Consider the following 14,088-nt stretch of genomic DNA (forward strand, 5'->3'; position numbering starts at 1 on the left):
CCCCTCCAAACCCACACACCATTCCAGCTCCCACACTGCTCCTGCCAGCTCCCAGTCCAGCTCTGACTGTCCCCATGTGTTAGTTACCAGCTGAATTGCTGCAGGTGACTCAGCCAACCCCACACCTGCCCACTCGGATGATAAACAGGAGACAAGGGGTGCGCGGTCATCGTGATACAGGCCAGGACTGGGCTGGGAGTGAGTGAAGGGAAGAGACCAGAGCTCCATCTCAGAGGAGCCAGATAGTGTTGATTGGCAAAAAGAGCCCTGTCAAACTAGGATGAAATCATCTATTGCCCTTGGCTGTGACCCAGGCTAATTCCTCCCTGGCTCAAGGGAGCAGCAGAGAGCTGGCAGGGACATCTTTTGCTGCGTCCAGAGGGACATTTAGACCGGTGAATCATCAAACAGCAATTCCAGTCCAATTACTTTCCCTGGTGAAAATCTCCCCTCTACTTAAATTAGCTAAACCCTCCCTGCCCCCTGATGGCTGGGATCCGCGGCTGGCGTGGCTTTGTTGGGTTAGACAGCCTGTCTCTCGTGGAACCAAACGTCAGTACCACGTAGCACTGATCACTCGCTGTGCTCTGCAGAGGAAGGCTAGGCCGGGACAGTGACTTCTGTGGTAACGCCATGCAGCGCTGGTAGACTGTGCCAGGATGAAGGCAGTAGGGATCGAAGTCCTCTCCCACAGCAGGTGCAAGGCTGGCAAAAGCGACAGACCATGTGCACAGAAGGATCCTTCTATTATTTCCCCCATTAAGATCCAGCTTCATAGCGTCCCACCCACCTTCTAGCAGGAAATGGACAAGCTCAGCTAGACGCTATTGACACTAGAGACCCAAACCAGGCACAGGGGGTCCCAGCCCGACTGGCCAAAGGGTCACTGTCAATCTCACCTGCCTAGAGATCAGTGACAGGCTAGGAGAGCATCGGGGCAGTCAGCTGTTAAACAGGGCATAACTATTTCAGGAGCGACTCCTGTTTGTGCATCAGAGACGGGGATTCATGCCGTTGAGCTATTAGCAGTCTGTGCGCTTTCCTGCCTATGGCACAGCCTGTGCTGCCCACGCTCACAGGGAGTTCCCAGGGCACTGCAGGGGGAAACCTGAGATGAGCAAGTTTCCAGCTGCCTAGGATGAAAGTGTGAGCTGGGAAAGGGCTGTCCAGAAATCCGGGGTGGATTCAGGCAGAGGCTGGACAGGTGGTTGCCTGGGTCACCACATTCCAGGAAGGAATTCCAGCAGAAGCAGCATGCCGTCCGGCTGCCAGCCTCCATGCTCCAAGAACTCAGCCCTAGGAGCAGCCTGGGAAAGACTGAAGCCCAGAAGGGAAGTTCCCCTCTCCACGAGGCAGGGAAGATTAATAAGAACTAAAGGAGGGCGGTGATATCAAATGAAATGGATTAAAAACTGGCTGCTAAGTCTCAAAGTGTAACGGTAAACATGGAATCACCTAGCAGGTGTGTTTCCAGTGGGGTCCCAGAGGTATCGGTTCTTGGCTCTACGCTATTTAATATTTTTATCACTCATCTAGAAGAAAACATAAAATGATCACGGATAACGTTTACAGGTGACAAAAAATGGGACAGTGATAACAGGGGACAAGGTCATTGATTCAGACCGATCTGGATCACTTCATAAACTGCAGGATGGGGGACTTTGTCCTGGGAAACAGCAAGTCTAAAAAAATAAAATAAAACGTGAGCGTCTCGGTGGGTAATCAGCTGAATGTGAACTTCCCATGTGATGCTGCGGCCAAAAGAATGAATGCAATCCTGGGATGCATAAACAGGGGAATCTTGAGCAGGAGTAGAGAGGTTATTTTACCTCTGTATCTGGCACTAGTACAACCACTACTGGAATAGCACATCCAGTTCTGCTTCCCACAATTCTAGCAGGAAGTTGATAAACTGGAGAGGCTTTTCTCTGAACTCATGAGAACAATTAAAGGATTAGCAAACATGCCTTATAGTGATAAACTCAAGTAGCTCAATATATTAACAAGAAAAGATGAAGGTAAGTCTGTAAGTATCTGACGGTCTGCAGAAGAAAGATCACTGGGAATTTTAAATCAAGATTGGACGTTCTTCTAGAATTATTCTAGGAATTATTTTGGAAACGTTCTGTGGCCCATGTAATCTAGGAGATCAGACTAGATGATCACAATGGCCTTCAAATCTATCAATCTGTGAAAGAGAAAGGAGACTAGGGAGAGGAAGGGAAGGGAAGGTGGGGATTTCCAGAGAAGCTTAAAGGCTTGTCTACACTTCAAATTTAAATTCACACCCTACCTTAGGCCTGGTCTACACTACGGGTTTAGGTCGACTTTAGCAGCGTTAAACCGAATTAAGCCTGGACACGTCCACACAACGAGGCCCTTTCTTTCGAATTAAAGGGCCCTTTAAACCGGTTTCTTTACACCACCTCCGACGAGGGGATTAGCGATAAAACCGGCCTTTGCGGGTCGGAATTGGGGTAGTGTGGACGGAATTCGATGTTATTGGCCTCCGGGAGCTATCCCACAGTGCTTCATTGTGACCGCTCTGGACAGCGCTCTCAACTCAGATGCACTGACCAGGTAGACAGGAAAAGACCCGCGAAGGTTTGAATTTCATTTCCTGTTTGCCCAGCGTGGAGAGCACAGGTGACCACGCAGAGCTCATCAGCACAGGTAACCGTCATGGAGTCCTCCCAGGATCGCAAAAGAGCTCCAGCATGGACCGAACGGGAGGTACGAGATCTGCTCGCCATATGGGGAGATGAAGCAGTGATAGCTGAACTCCGTAGCAGTAAAAGAAATGGAAAAGTATTAGAAAAGATCTCCAAGGCCATGAAGGACCGAGGCCATAACAGGGACACACAGCAGTGCCGCGTGAAAATTAAGGAGCTAAGGCAAGCCTACCACAAAGCCAGAGAAGCAAACGGAAGGTCCGGGGCAGAGCCGCAAACTTGCCGCTACTACGCGGAGCTGCATGCGATCCTAGGGGGTGCAGCCACCACTACCCCAACCGTGTGCTATGACTCTCTCACTGGAGAAACACACAGGGAAGACGGTTCGGGGAACGAGGAAGATGACGATGGAGGTACTGTAGGTAGCTCACAGCAGCAAGGAAGCGGAGAAACCGGTTTCCCCAACAGCCAGGATATGTTTGTGACCCTGGACCTGGAACCAGTAACCCCCGAACTCACCCAAGACCCTCAGGGCACACAGGAGACCTCTGGTGAGTGTAACTTTGTAAATATTTGTAAACATTACAAAAAAAAAGCAAGCAAGTCTGTTAACGTGTATGGGGATGGGGCGGAAATCCTCCAGGGACATCTCCAGAAAGCTCTCCTGGTTGAAATGGGGTGATTTTATTAAGGGGGACATTCAGAGGCGCCCGTTCCTGCTCTTCTGACCAGAAATGTTCCCCGCTGTTAACCACGCGGTGGGGGGGAGGGGTGAAGTGATCATCCCAGAGAATCGTGTGTGTGTGTGTGTGGGGGGGTGGTTTACTTGTGTTTGTGCCGCATGTTAACCGGGAAACCGCAGCCCCCTCCTTTTACATTGAAACCCCATTTTAAATGGACAACCCAATTCATCCTTGATATGGGAAATGCGCTGCTGTTTGCAACCTTTCCCGCATGTTAAGAAGGTTAAAAAAGCCAAAACACTGTGGCCTACGATGGCTGCCTGCAAGCCGAAATATGCGACCTTGTAATGAAAGAGTGTACCCATTGTTCCCTAAAATGTGTCCTTTTTAACCACCTCTCCCTTCTCCTCCACCAGCTGCAAATGTTTCTCCTTCGCAGAGGCTCGTGAACATTAGAAAGAGAAAACGTAAGACGAGGGACGAGATGTTCACGGAGCTGCAGATGTCCGCCCAGGCTGATAGAGCACAGCAGAATGCGTGGAGGCAGTCAATGACGGAGATGAGAAAAGCCCAATATGAACGAGAGGAGAGGTGGCGGGCTGAATCGCGGGAAGAACAGAGCAAGTGGCGGGCTGAAGACGATAGGTGGCGTCAGCTTGCAGACAGACGGCAAGAGGCAATGCTCCGTCTGCTGGAGCATCAAAGTGATATGCTCGAGCGTATGGTTGAGTTGCAGGAAAGGCAGCAGGAGCAGAGACCGCCGCTACAGCCCCTGTGTAACCAACAGCCCTCCTCCCCAAGTTCCATAGCCTCCTCACCCAGACGCCCAAGAACACGGTGGGGGGGCCTCCGTCCACCCAGTCACTCCACCCCAGATGATCGCCAAAGCATCAGAAGGCTGGCCTTCAATAAGAGTTAAAGTTTTAAAATGCAGTGTGTCCTTTTCCATCCCTCCTCCCCCACCCATCCCAGGCTACCTTGGCAATTATCCCCCTACCTCTGTAAGGAACTAATAAAGAATGCATGAATGTGAAAAAACAATGACTTTATTGCCTCTGCAAGGGGGAGGGGAGGGTGGGGTGGGGTGGTTGGTTTACAGGGAAGTAGAGTGAACCGGGTCGGGGGGGGGGGGTTGGAGGGTTCATCAAGGAGAAACAAACAGAAGTTTCACACAGTAGCCTGGCCAGTCACAAAACTCGTTTTCAAAGCTTCTCTGATGCGCACCGCGCCCTGCTGTGCTCCTCTAACCGCCCTGGTGTCTGGCTGCGCGTAATCAGCGGCCAGGCGAGTTGCCTCAACCTCCCACCCCGCCATAAAGGTCTCCCCCTTACTCTCACAGATATTGTGGAGCGCACAGCAAGCAGCAATAACAATAGGGATATTCTTTTCGCTGAGGTCTGAGCGAGTCAGTAAGCTGCGCCAGCGCGCTTTTAAACGTCCAAATGCACATTCCACCACCATTCGGCACTTGCTCAGCCTGTAGTTGAACAGGTCCTGACTCCTGTCCAGGCTGCCTGTGTACGGCTTCATGAGCCATGGCATTAAGGGGTAGGCTGGGTCCCCAAGGATCACGATAGGCATTTCAACATCCCCAATGGTCACTTTCTGGTCCGGGAAGAAAGTCCCTTCCTCCAGCTTTCGAAACAGAGCAGAGTTCCTGAAGACGCGAGCATCATGTACCTTTCCCGGCCATCCCACGTTGATGTTGGTGAAACGTCCCTTGTGATCCACCAGGGCTTGCAGCAGCATTGAAAAGTACCCCTTGCGGTTTACGTAGTCGGTGGCTTGGTGCTCCGGTGACAAGATAGGGATATGGGTTCCGTCTATGGCCCCGCCACAGTTTGGGAATCCCATTTCAGCAAAACCATCCACTATTGACTGCACGTTGCCCAGAGTCACTACCCTTGCTATCACCAGGTCTTTCATTGCCCTGGCAAATTGGATCACAGCAGCCCCCACCGTAGATTTGCCCACTCCAAATTGATTCCCGACTGACCGGTAGCTGTCTGGCGTTGCAAGCTTCCACAGGGCTATCGCCACTCGCTTCTCAACTGTGAGGGCTGCTCTCATCTTGGTATTCTGGCGCTTCAGGGCAGGGGAAAGCAAGTCACAAAGTTCCATGAAAGTGGCCTTACGCATGCGAAAGTTTCGCAGCCACTGGGAATCGTCCCATACCTGCAGCACGATGCGATCCCACCAGTCTGTGCTTGTTTCCCGGGCCCAGAATCGGCGTTCCACGGTATCAACCTGCCCCAGTGACACCATGATTTCCACATTGCTGGGGCCTGTGCCTTGTGAGAGGTCTATGGCCATGTCAATTTCCTCATCACTCTCGTCGCCGTGCTGCAATCGCCTCCTCGCCTGGTCCGGGTTTCGCCTTGGCATGTTCTGGCTCTGCATATACTCCAGGACAATGCGCGTGGTGTTCATAGTGCTCATAATTGCCGCGGTGATCTGAGCGGGCTCCATGATCCCAGTGCTAGCTATGGCGCCTGGTCAGAAAAAAGGCGCGAAAGTAGTATCTGATGGACCAGGAGAAGGAGGGCGGGAGGGAGGGAGGGAGGGAGGGAGGGCCAAGTGACGACATGGCGTACAGGTACAGGAACAGGGAGAAACACAAACAACTGTCACACAGAATGGTCCCCCCAAAGATTAAACTGGAAACCCTGGGCTTAGCAGGCCGTTGATTTCACGGAGGAAGGGGAAGCAAATGAACACAGAATAAATCTATTTTTTACATCTTAAGGTGGCAGCCGACGCTGCAGCATGAGTGACAGCCATACCAGTATGATGATGATGGGTACCAATCATAATATACCATCATCTGCCAAAAGGCAAGGGGCTGCTGCTGTGTAGCAATGCAGCCCCATGTCTGCCAGCCCCACGTCCGCCAGCACCCAGCATCGCCCTCGGCCTCTTCTGGGTGCTTAGCAGACAATATTGGGCAATTGGCAGAAAATAGTACATTATGACTGGTAACCGTCATCATCGAGACAGTAGCATGTCTGCCCAGGTGGCCATGATTGACAGCCACTCCAGTACGACGACGACGGGTACCAGTCATAATATACCATCGCCTGGAAGGGGCTGGTGCAATGCAGCCCTACGGCTGCCAGCCCCACGGCTATCACTCATGCTACACCGTCTACTGCCAAAAGGCAGTTAGCAGCTGCTGCTGTGTAGCAATGCAGTCCCACGTCTGCCGGCACCCAGAGGACATATGGTGACGGTGAGCTCAGCTGTGCTGAGCGGGCTCCATGTTGTCTGCACAGGTAACCCAGGTAACCCAGGTAAAAAGGCGCGAATCTATTGTCTGCCGTTGCTGTGACGGGGGAGGGAGGGGCCTGACGACATGTACCCAGAACCGCCCGCGACACTGTTTTGCATCATCCGGGCATTGGGATCTCAACCCAGAATTCAAAGAAAAGGCGTGAACCGCTTCGCGGCTCGAGCTGTGGCGCAAACGTAGTATCTGACGGCCTAGGGGAAGGAGGGAGGGGGGCCGAGTGACGACATGGCGTACAGGCACAGGGAATTAAAATAAAGAACGGTGGCTGTGCATCAGGGAGAGACACAAACAACTGTCACAGACTGGTCCCCCCCAAAGATTAAACTGAAAACCCTGGGTTTAGCAGGCCGTTGATTTGACGGAGGGAGGGGGAAGCAAATGAATACAGAGAAAATCTATTTTTTACATCTTAAGACGACGGTGCAGCGTGACTGATAGCCCTCGGCATCTTTCTGGGTGCTTGGCAGCAAATACGGGGCGGTGTATGACGATGGTCTTCAGGCCTATTGCACGAGCTGCTGCTCAGGGAAGACTCTGCTAATGTGCGATGACCCGACTTGTAATAGGCCGGCTAACAGTCATAATACACCATTTACTGCCAAAAGGCAAGCCCCACGGCTGCCAGCACCCAGATCGCCGATGAAGGCTACCAGTCTACTGCACCGTCTACCGCCAAAAGGCAGTTAGCAGCTGCTGCTGTGTAGCAATGCAGTCCCACGTCTGCCGGCACCAAGAGGATATATGGTGACGGTGAGCTCAGCTGTGCTGAGCGGGCTCCATGTTGTCTGCACAGGTAACCCAGGTAACTAACCCAGATAAAAGGGCGCGAATCTATTGTCTGCCGTTGCTGTGACGGGGGAGGGAGGGGCCTGACGACATGTACCCAGAACCGCCCGCGACACTGTTTTGCATCATCCGGGCATTGGGATCTCAACCCAGAATTCCAAGGGGCGGCGGAGACTGCGGGAACTGTGGGATAGCTGTGGGATAGCTACCCATAGTGCAATGCTCTGGAAGTCGACGCTAGCCTCGTACTGTGGACGCGGTCTGCCGACTAGAGCACCTAGAGCATTTTATTGTGTGGACATACACAATCGGCTGTATACAACCGATTTCAATAAAACCGGCTTCTATAAATTCGAACTAATTTCGTAGTGTAGACATACCCTTAATCCAAAGTGCAATAGCTGTTCTTGACTCTGTGTGGAGTCTCTTATTCTAGAATGAGCATATCTTCTTCCAGTTTAACTTAATCTACTTTCAAAGTAGGTTAGGCTAAACTGGAACAAGGCACTAGGAGTGCACCAGGACTTGTCAGGAATAGGAGTTATTCCAGAATAACTCCAAGCGTAGGCAAGCTCTTACGCTGGTAAACTGCAGGCTGGATGCACACACCCTGTGCTGATTGCCACCGACAGAGGTTTTCCTGGTTAACTCCTTTCTCGGATTCATGCTACGGCTGCTGTCAGTTACGTTTCAGTTTGTACCTTCCTCCCTTGGGTATGAAATCGTAATGTGCCAGGCCTCTGTCAAAGGGACTGTGTGTCCAGTCCTGTTCAACATCCCAACTTCCCCTCTCCTGGCACCAATTCCTCTCTCCCCACACCTCCCAAGATAAGCCATGCAGAGAGATGTCACCAGATGACCCAAAAATAGCAGGCTCCAGAAACCATGGCTGCTTGGTGCTTTCATTTAACCAAGAAACACGTCACTTCTGACAGCCTATTCCTTCCTCCTGCCCTTTGGTCACAACACAGTTATCCCCCGAGGGCTCACACACTTCATGCTCTGAACAGTAAACCAGCAACACAATACAGAAAGGTTCTGAGCTCATCTGCTTGCTCAGCCGTGCTCCCAAGGGTGCAGGCAGTGGCAGGCTACACACAAAAGCGGCCCTCCACGTGCATCATGTCAGGCTTTACTTCTTCCCAGGGCCTTGTAGCAGATCACCTGTCAACTGCAAGCTAACTGTAGGCAACCCGACGCTCTACCAATAAGAAATACCTTCCCAGTCGCACAGCTCCATACACCGCGCCCCCACTCTCCCACTGATTTTAGCCCTGTCACTATAGACTGACTTTTGTCTCAAGCGGTTTCTATTATGGATGTTTTTAAAATTACAGCTGCACGGGCAGGAGTCAGAATGAACAAACTATGAAGTCCCACAAGAGCTAAGGCCTTCAAATCATTGAGAAAATTAACAGAGACGGTTTTCTGGATGGAACACTCCTTCTTAAAGAAGATCGCAGTTAAAAAAGACCAGCTGTGCTTGAGCAGGTTCACACACAGAGAGATGGAAACAAGCACAGGATCAGCCCTGGGTCCAGAATCTAACTAAATACTGAAGGGTTGGAGCAGCGTCAATGAGACAACGCCTTGCCATTATTCTCTCAACTAGAATAGCACCTAAAGGGCCTGAGCAGATGCCACTAACATCCCGGGCAGCATAGAAGGGCAAGAAATGGGGTGACTTAGACTAACCTGCAGCTGGGATGTGAACTCCCCACAGGGCCCTTGGAACACTCACGGAGGGCCCTGCAGTGCTGCCGAAGCAGCCGCTCTCGGAGATTTGGCAGCTGTTGGGAATAGAGTTAAGCAAGGGGTTCACGTCAGCATTCGGCGATTTCCTAACTCCAGTTGATCCCTATGTGCCGCAGCAGCACGCAACCAGTGGTAGCTGTGGATACGCTGAGCTGTTGTTGAAGTGAGGCGATCAGGTGGCTCATAGGTCCAGCACACATGACTAGGGGTGGATTTCAAGGAGGGGGTGGAGAGGGAGACCTAGCAACAAGTCAGGAGAAAAAAGGGCTCCGTGTGTGGCAAGACTCCTAGACCAAATGGGCACTACTCCGAGAGGGGCTGTAACTGACCGAAATGGAGCTCGCATTGCTTCCCAGAGCCATAGTCACCCCCATGCTGTGAGGCACAGCCAGCATAGCTCATCCGTTGAGGGACACTGTCACTCCATGCCTCCGCTGCTGTCAGGAGCTGTTGCCACCTGCCCCCAGACACAGGATTGAATACACACAGCGGAGCAAGGACGCATTCAATGCTCAGATTGTCCCTGTGACTTTCATTTTAAGTCAGGACACCAGAGATTAGAGGGTTTAATCAGCCAGGGAAGGATGGCATGGCTACATTTTTTCCCTCGGCCATGACCTAGGCCAGGGGTCGGCAACATTCGGCACGCAGCTGGCCAGGGTAAGAACCCTGGTGGGCCAGGCCAGTTTATTTACCTGCTGATGCGGCAGGTTCGGCCGATCGCAGCCCCCACTGGCCGCGGTTTGCTGTCCCGGGCCAATGGGGGTGGCGAGAAGCGGCACGGGCCGAGGGATGTGCTGGTCGCAGCTTCTCGCAGCGCCCATTGGCCCAGGACGGCAAACTGCGGCCAGTGTGGGCCACGACCGGCCGAACCTGCCGTGTCAGCAGGTAAATAAACTGGCCCGGCCCGCCAGGCTTACCCTGACGAGCCGTGTGCCGAACGTTGCCGACCCCTGACCTAGGCCTTTCTGATCTCTTTTCCACTGCAAAGGCAAAACCACTTCTAGCATTTGGAATAACACAAGGTGAGCAATCAGTGGTCAGTTTATAATCCAATTGTCCCTGCTAGCTGGCCCTCTGGCCTGTCTCATGGGCTGAGATTTCCATCTTGCTTTCCCATTCAGAAGGATCCTTCTGGTTCTAACTTCCTAATGGAGAGAAGGTAGTGAATTCTCAGGTCTGCGCTGGTGAGCAAAGATTAATGAGATAAGAGAAATAATCCACCAGCCATTGATCAAAGAATAAAAATACAGTGATGGCCCAAGCTAGCAGGCCAATGGAGTTTGCAAAAGGCACTGGAAAGACCTAATGATAACACAGAAGCAGCTTGTTGGTTTCTGGAAACAGGTTTTATCTGAAAAAAGTTTATTGAACAACCTAAGAATGAGACGGGATCTAAAACCTGCCAGACCAGCAAGAAACACACCAGACGGTCTCACAGAGGCCTTAAAAAAATTAAAAATAAACCCCTATGAATGATCCCTTGTCTGCATTCCGCCCCAACCCCAAAACACCAATGTCAGGAAGCTGCCCAAAGAAACCAAAACCAAATCCCCGTAACAAACAAACAGAGGAGGGATTTGAAAGAGAAGCCCAGGGGATCTTTCAGGATGAGACATATTTGTTCTCGTCTCTAAAACGGTAACAGAGACAGGAAGATTTCCAGTACAGAAGTTGGGGGGGGAGGGCGGGGGTGTTATAAGGGAGCTAAGAGCTATCGTTTCACATTAGAGCCCCCTGGGGATTCCAGGCAATGCCCAGGAGAGTTTATTTGTGTCTCGCTGTAGGGAATTCCTTTCTCCCTTTGTCTCGGCCTCCAAAGTAGCGCACCTTGTGGATTAGCTGCAGCTGCTTCTCCACTGTGGCCTTGATATCCACTTCATCAGGGATATGGACATAGCGGACATTCCTGCCCGTCACAAACAGGTCATCCAGCTGGGAGACTCTGCCCTGCCTGTCTGTGAAGGTCACCTCAGCCAGGCGAATGTTCATGAAGGCGTCCACATTGGTGATGCGGCCCAGCGCTGTGCTCTCGTCGCGGAGATCGACTGTGGTGACATAGCCGTGGATACCTTGGAGTAGGATGACCAGGCTGTTCTCAGCAATGGTGCGCTCTTTGACAGAGTGGCTGATTTCCATTGTACAGCGCTACCCAACTACAAGGAAAAAAGTAAGAGAAGCCTGTGTAACACTTGTGAATTCACCCCATGTTAACGCTCTCTAACAGGTCCTGCTGCTACCTCCAACTGCCCTCTGCCTCCACTAGTACTGAGTTCTGCAAAGTTTGGGACAGTTTATAGGGAACACATTATATAACAAATATTTACATTGCTAAAGCTTTCAAGATGAACTTAGCACTGGTATATGGGGCTGGCCAAGCAACAAGAATCAGTCTCCAAAGTTCTCTCTGTAACAGGCACATCATGGACATTAGCAGACGCTTCAGACATACACCACCCTCTGTTAATGTGCCTTACTTCTGCCCTCTAAAGGACAAAGGGGATTGTCCCTGTCCCATTCACTCCTTAGCCACTCTGCTGAGACAAGTCAATAATGGGGAATTCAGTGCCTATTGTGGGATTATTTGGGGGGATCTGTACACTTCAAAAGGCAGCAAGGGCTAGAAGGCTGAGCAGGGGCCCAGGAGTTGCAGAGTCATAGATTCCAAAGCCAAAATGCATCCGAAGAAGTGAGGTTTTTACCCACGAAAGCTCATGCCCAAATAAATCTGTTAGTCTTTAAGGTGCCACCAGACTCCTTGTTGTTTTTGTAGATACAGACTAACACGGCTACCCCCTGATACTTAAAGACAAAGTGGATTACTATGGTCATCTACTCGGAGGTCCTGTATAGCACGAGCCACAGAGCCTCCCCAAAATAACTCCGAGAGCAGATCTTCTAAACCTGGATTTAAAATTTGTCATTGATGGAGATTCCACCACAAACCTCGAAAAATTGTTACAACGGTTAAAAACATAACCCTTATTTCCAGCCTGAGTCTGTCTAGCTTCCGCTTCCAGCCACGGGATCACGTTGGACCCGTCTCGCTCTTGAGCGGTAACCCCAGACCTGACACCTCGCTCTGCAGACCAAGTCGCTAAACCGGCCCGCGTCCATTTCTCCACCTGCAAACGGCAGACAGCCGCACCGCGCCCATCACAAGGGGGTGCAAGGATTAACTTTTGCACAGTGTCTGCCAGGCATTGGCCTGAGCAGCCCAGCCGTCCTCGGGCAGGGCCAGCCAGGCGACCGCAAACAGACTGGCTAGTCCGGGGGACGGGACGAGCCCGGTCCCTCACCGCGGAGCCGGACGGCCCCAGTCCCGACGGCGCCGGGCTAACCCGCGAGAAGCAGTTTATAGGGACCGGCCCGATTTTGGGGCTTTTTCTTATATAGGCTCCTATTACCCCCCCCACCCCCCATTTTTCACACTTGCTGTCTGGTCACCTGCCCTCAGGAGCCGGACGAACCCCGCCCCGCCTGCACCACTGCGCGGGCCACCGGGGCGCGGGCGCGGACCCACGCGCGCGAGAAGGCGCAGACGGGACCACGCGCGCACGCGCGGGCTGGCGGGGGCGCGCCGGAGCGGCCCTCGGGGCTGGCTTCGCTCACCGGGCTGCAGCTCCTGGCGGCGGGGGGGGAGGGGGGAGCGCCCCGGGCTGGCCCCGCCCCCGGGCTCCGCGCGCTCCGGGGGGGAACTCGGCCTCTTCCTGACCCGCCCCCGAAACGACCGCGCGCCCAGCGGCGCCTGCGCAGTGAGCAACCGGCGCGGCCCGCCCCCTTTCAACGCGTGTGGGGGCAGGGGGCGGGGCGGCCGCTGCCCATTGGCTAATGTTCGGGGCGGGGGGATACGACATCGGAGCGCGGGACGGTGAGCCCCGCCCCCCGGAGGCCGCAAATCCGTCCGTCCTCTCTGCGTCTGCTCCGCGTCCTCACCACGACATCGCCCCCCCCCGCCATAGACCCCCCCCATCTCCCCCCCCCGCCATAGATCCACCCCGCCCATCTCCCCTCCCCCTGGCCATGGACCCCCCATCTCCCCCCCCCGCCATAGACCCCCCCATCGCCCCCTTCCAGGCCATAGATCCACCCCCCCATCTCCCCTCCCCCTGGCCATGGACCCCCCATCTCCCCCCCCGCCATAGACCCCCCCATCTCCCCCCCCCGCCATAGATCCACCCCGCCCATCTCCCCTCCCCCTGGCCATGGACCCCCCATCTCCCCCCCCCGCCATAGACCCCCCCATCTCCCCCCCCCGCCATAGACCCCCCCCATCTCCCCCCCCCGCCATAGATCCACCCCGCCCATCTCCCCTCCCCCTGGCCATGGACCCCCCATCTCCCCCCCCGCCATAGACCCCCCCATCTCCCCCCCCCGCCATAGATCCACCCCGCCCATCTCCCCTCCCCCTGGCCATGGACCCCCCATCTCCCCCCCCCGCCATAGACCCCCCCATCTCCCCCCCCCGCCATAGACCCCCCCATCTCCCCCCCCCGCCATAGATCCACCCCGCCCATCTCCCCCCCCGCCATAGACCCCCCCATCTCCCCCCCCCGCCATAGATCCACCCCGCCCATCTCCCCTCCCCCTGGCCATGGACCCCCCATCTCCCCCCCCGCCATAGACCCCCCCATCTCCCCCCCCCGCCATAGATCCACCCCGCCCATCTCCCCCCCCGCCATAGACCCCCCCATCTCCCCCCCCGCCATAGATCCACCCCGCCCATCTCCCCTCCCCCTGGCCATGGACCCCCCATCTCCCCCCCCGCCATAGACCCCCCCATCTCCCCCCCCGCCATAGATCCACCCCGCCCATCTCCCCCCCCGCCATAGACCCCCCCATCTCCCCCCCCCGCCATAGATCCACCCCGCCCATCTCCCCTCCCCCTGGCCATGGACCCCCC

At 54.2% G+C, this 14,088-nt stretch overlaps 1 protein-coding gene across 2 annotated transcripts; it reads right to left on the minus strand.

The window, feature by feature from the left end:
• Window positions 1–10,556: 10,556 nt before the first annotated feature.
• Window positions 10,557–12,907, minus strand: LSM10 (LSM10, U7 small nuclear RNA associated). Of its 2 annotated transcripts, none has more exons than XM_054011810.1 (2): window positions 12,798–12,907; window positions 10,557–11,341 (listed from the first exon to the last, which is right to left on the minus strand). In XM_054011810.1, the coding sequence occupies exon 2, from the start codon at window positions 11,322–11,324 to the stop codon at window positions 10,953–10,955; it is 372 nt and encodes a 123-aa protein (XP_053867785.1). In that variant the 5' UTR covers window positions 11,325–11,341; window positions 12,798–12,907; the 3' UTR covers window positions 10,557–10,952. The 2 variants fall into 2 exon arrangements, with proteins under 2 accessions (XP_053867785.1, XP_053867786.1); XM_054011811.1 differs by lacking the exon at window positions 12,798–12,907 and adding an exon at window positions 12,633–12,781.
• Window positions 12,908–14,088: the final 1,181 nt, after the last annotated feature.

The sequence above is a fragment of the Malaclemys terrapin genome, chromosome 22 (assembly GCF_027887155.1).
Source record: "Malaclemys terrapin pileata isolate rMalTer1 chromosome 22, rMalTer1.hap1, whole genome shotgun sequence".
Taxonomy (NCBI): Eukaryota; Metazoa; Chordata; order Testudines; family Emydidae; genus Malaclemys; species Malaclemys terrapin.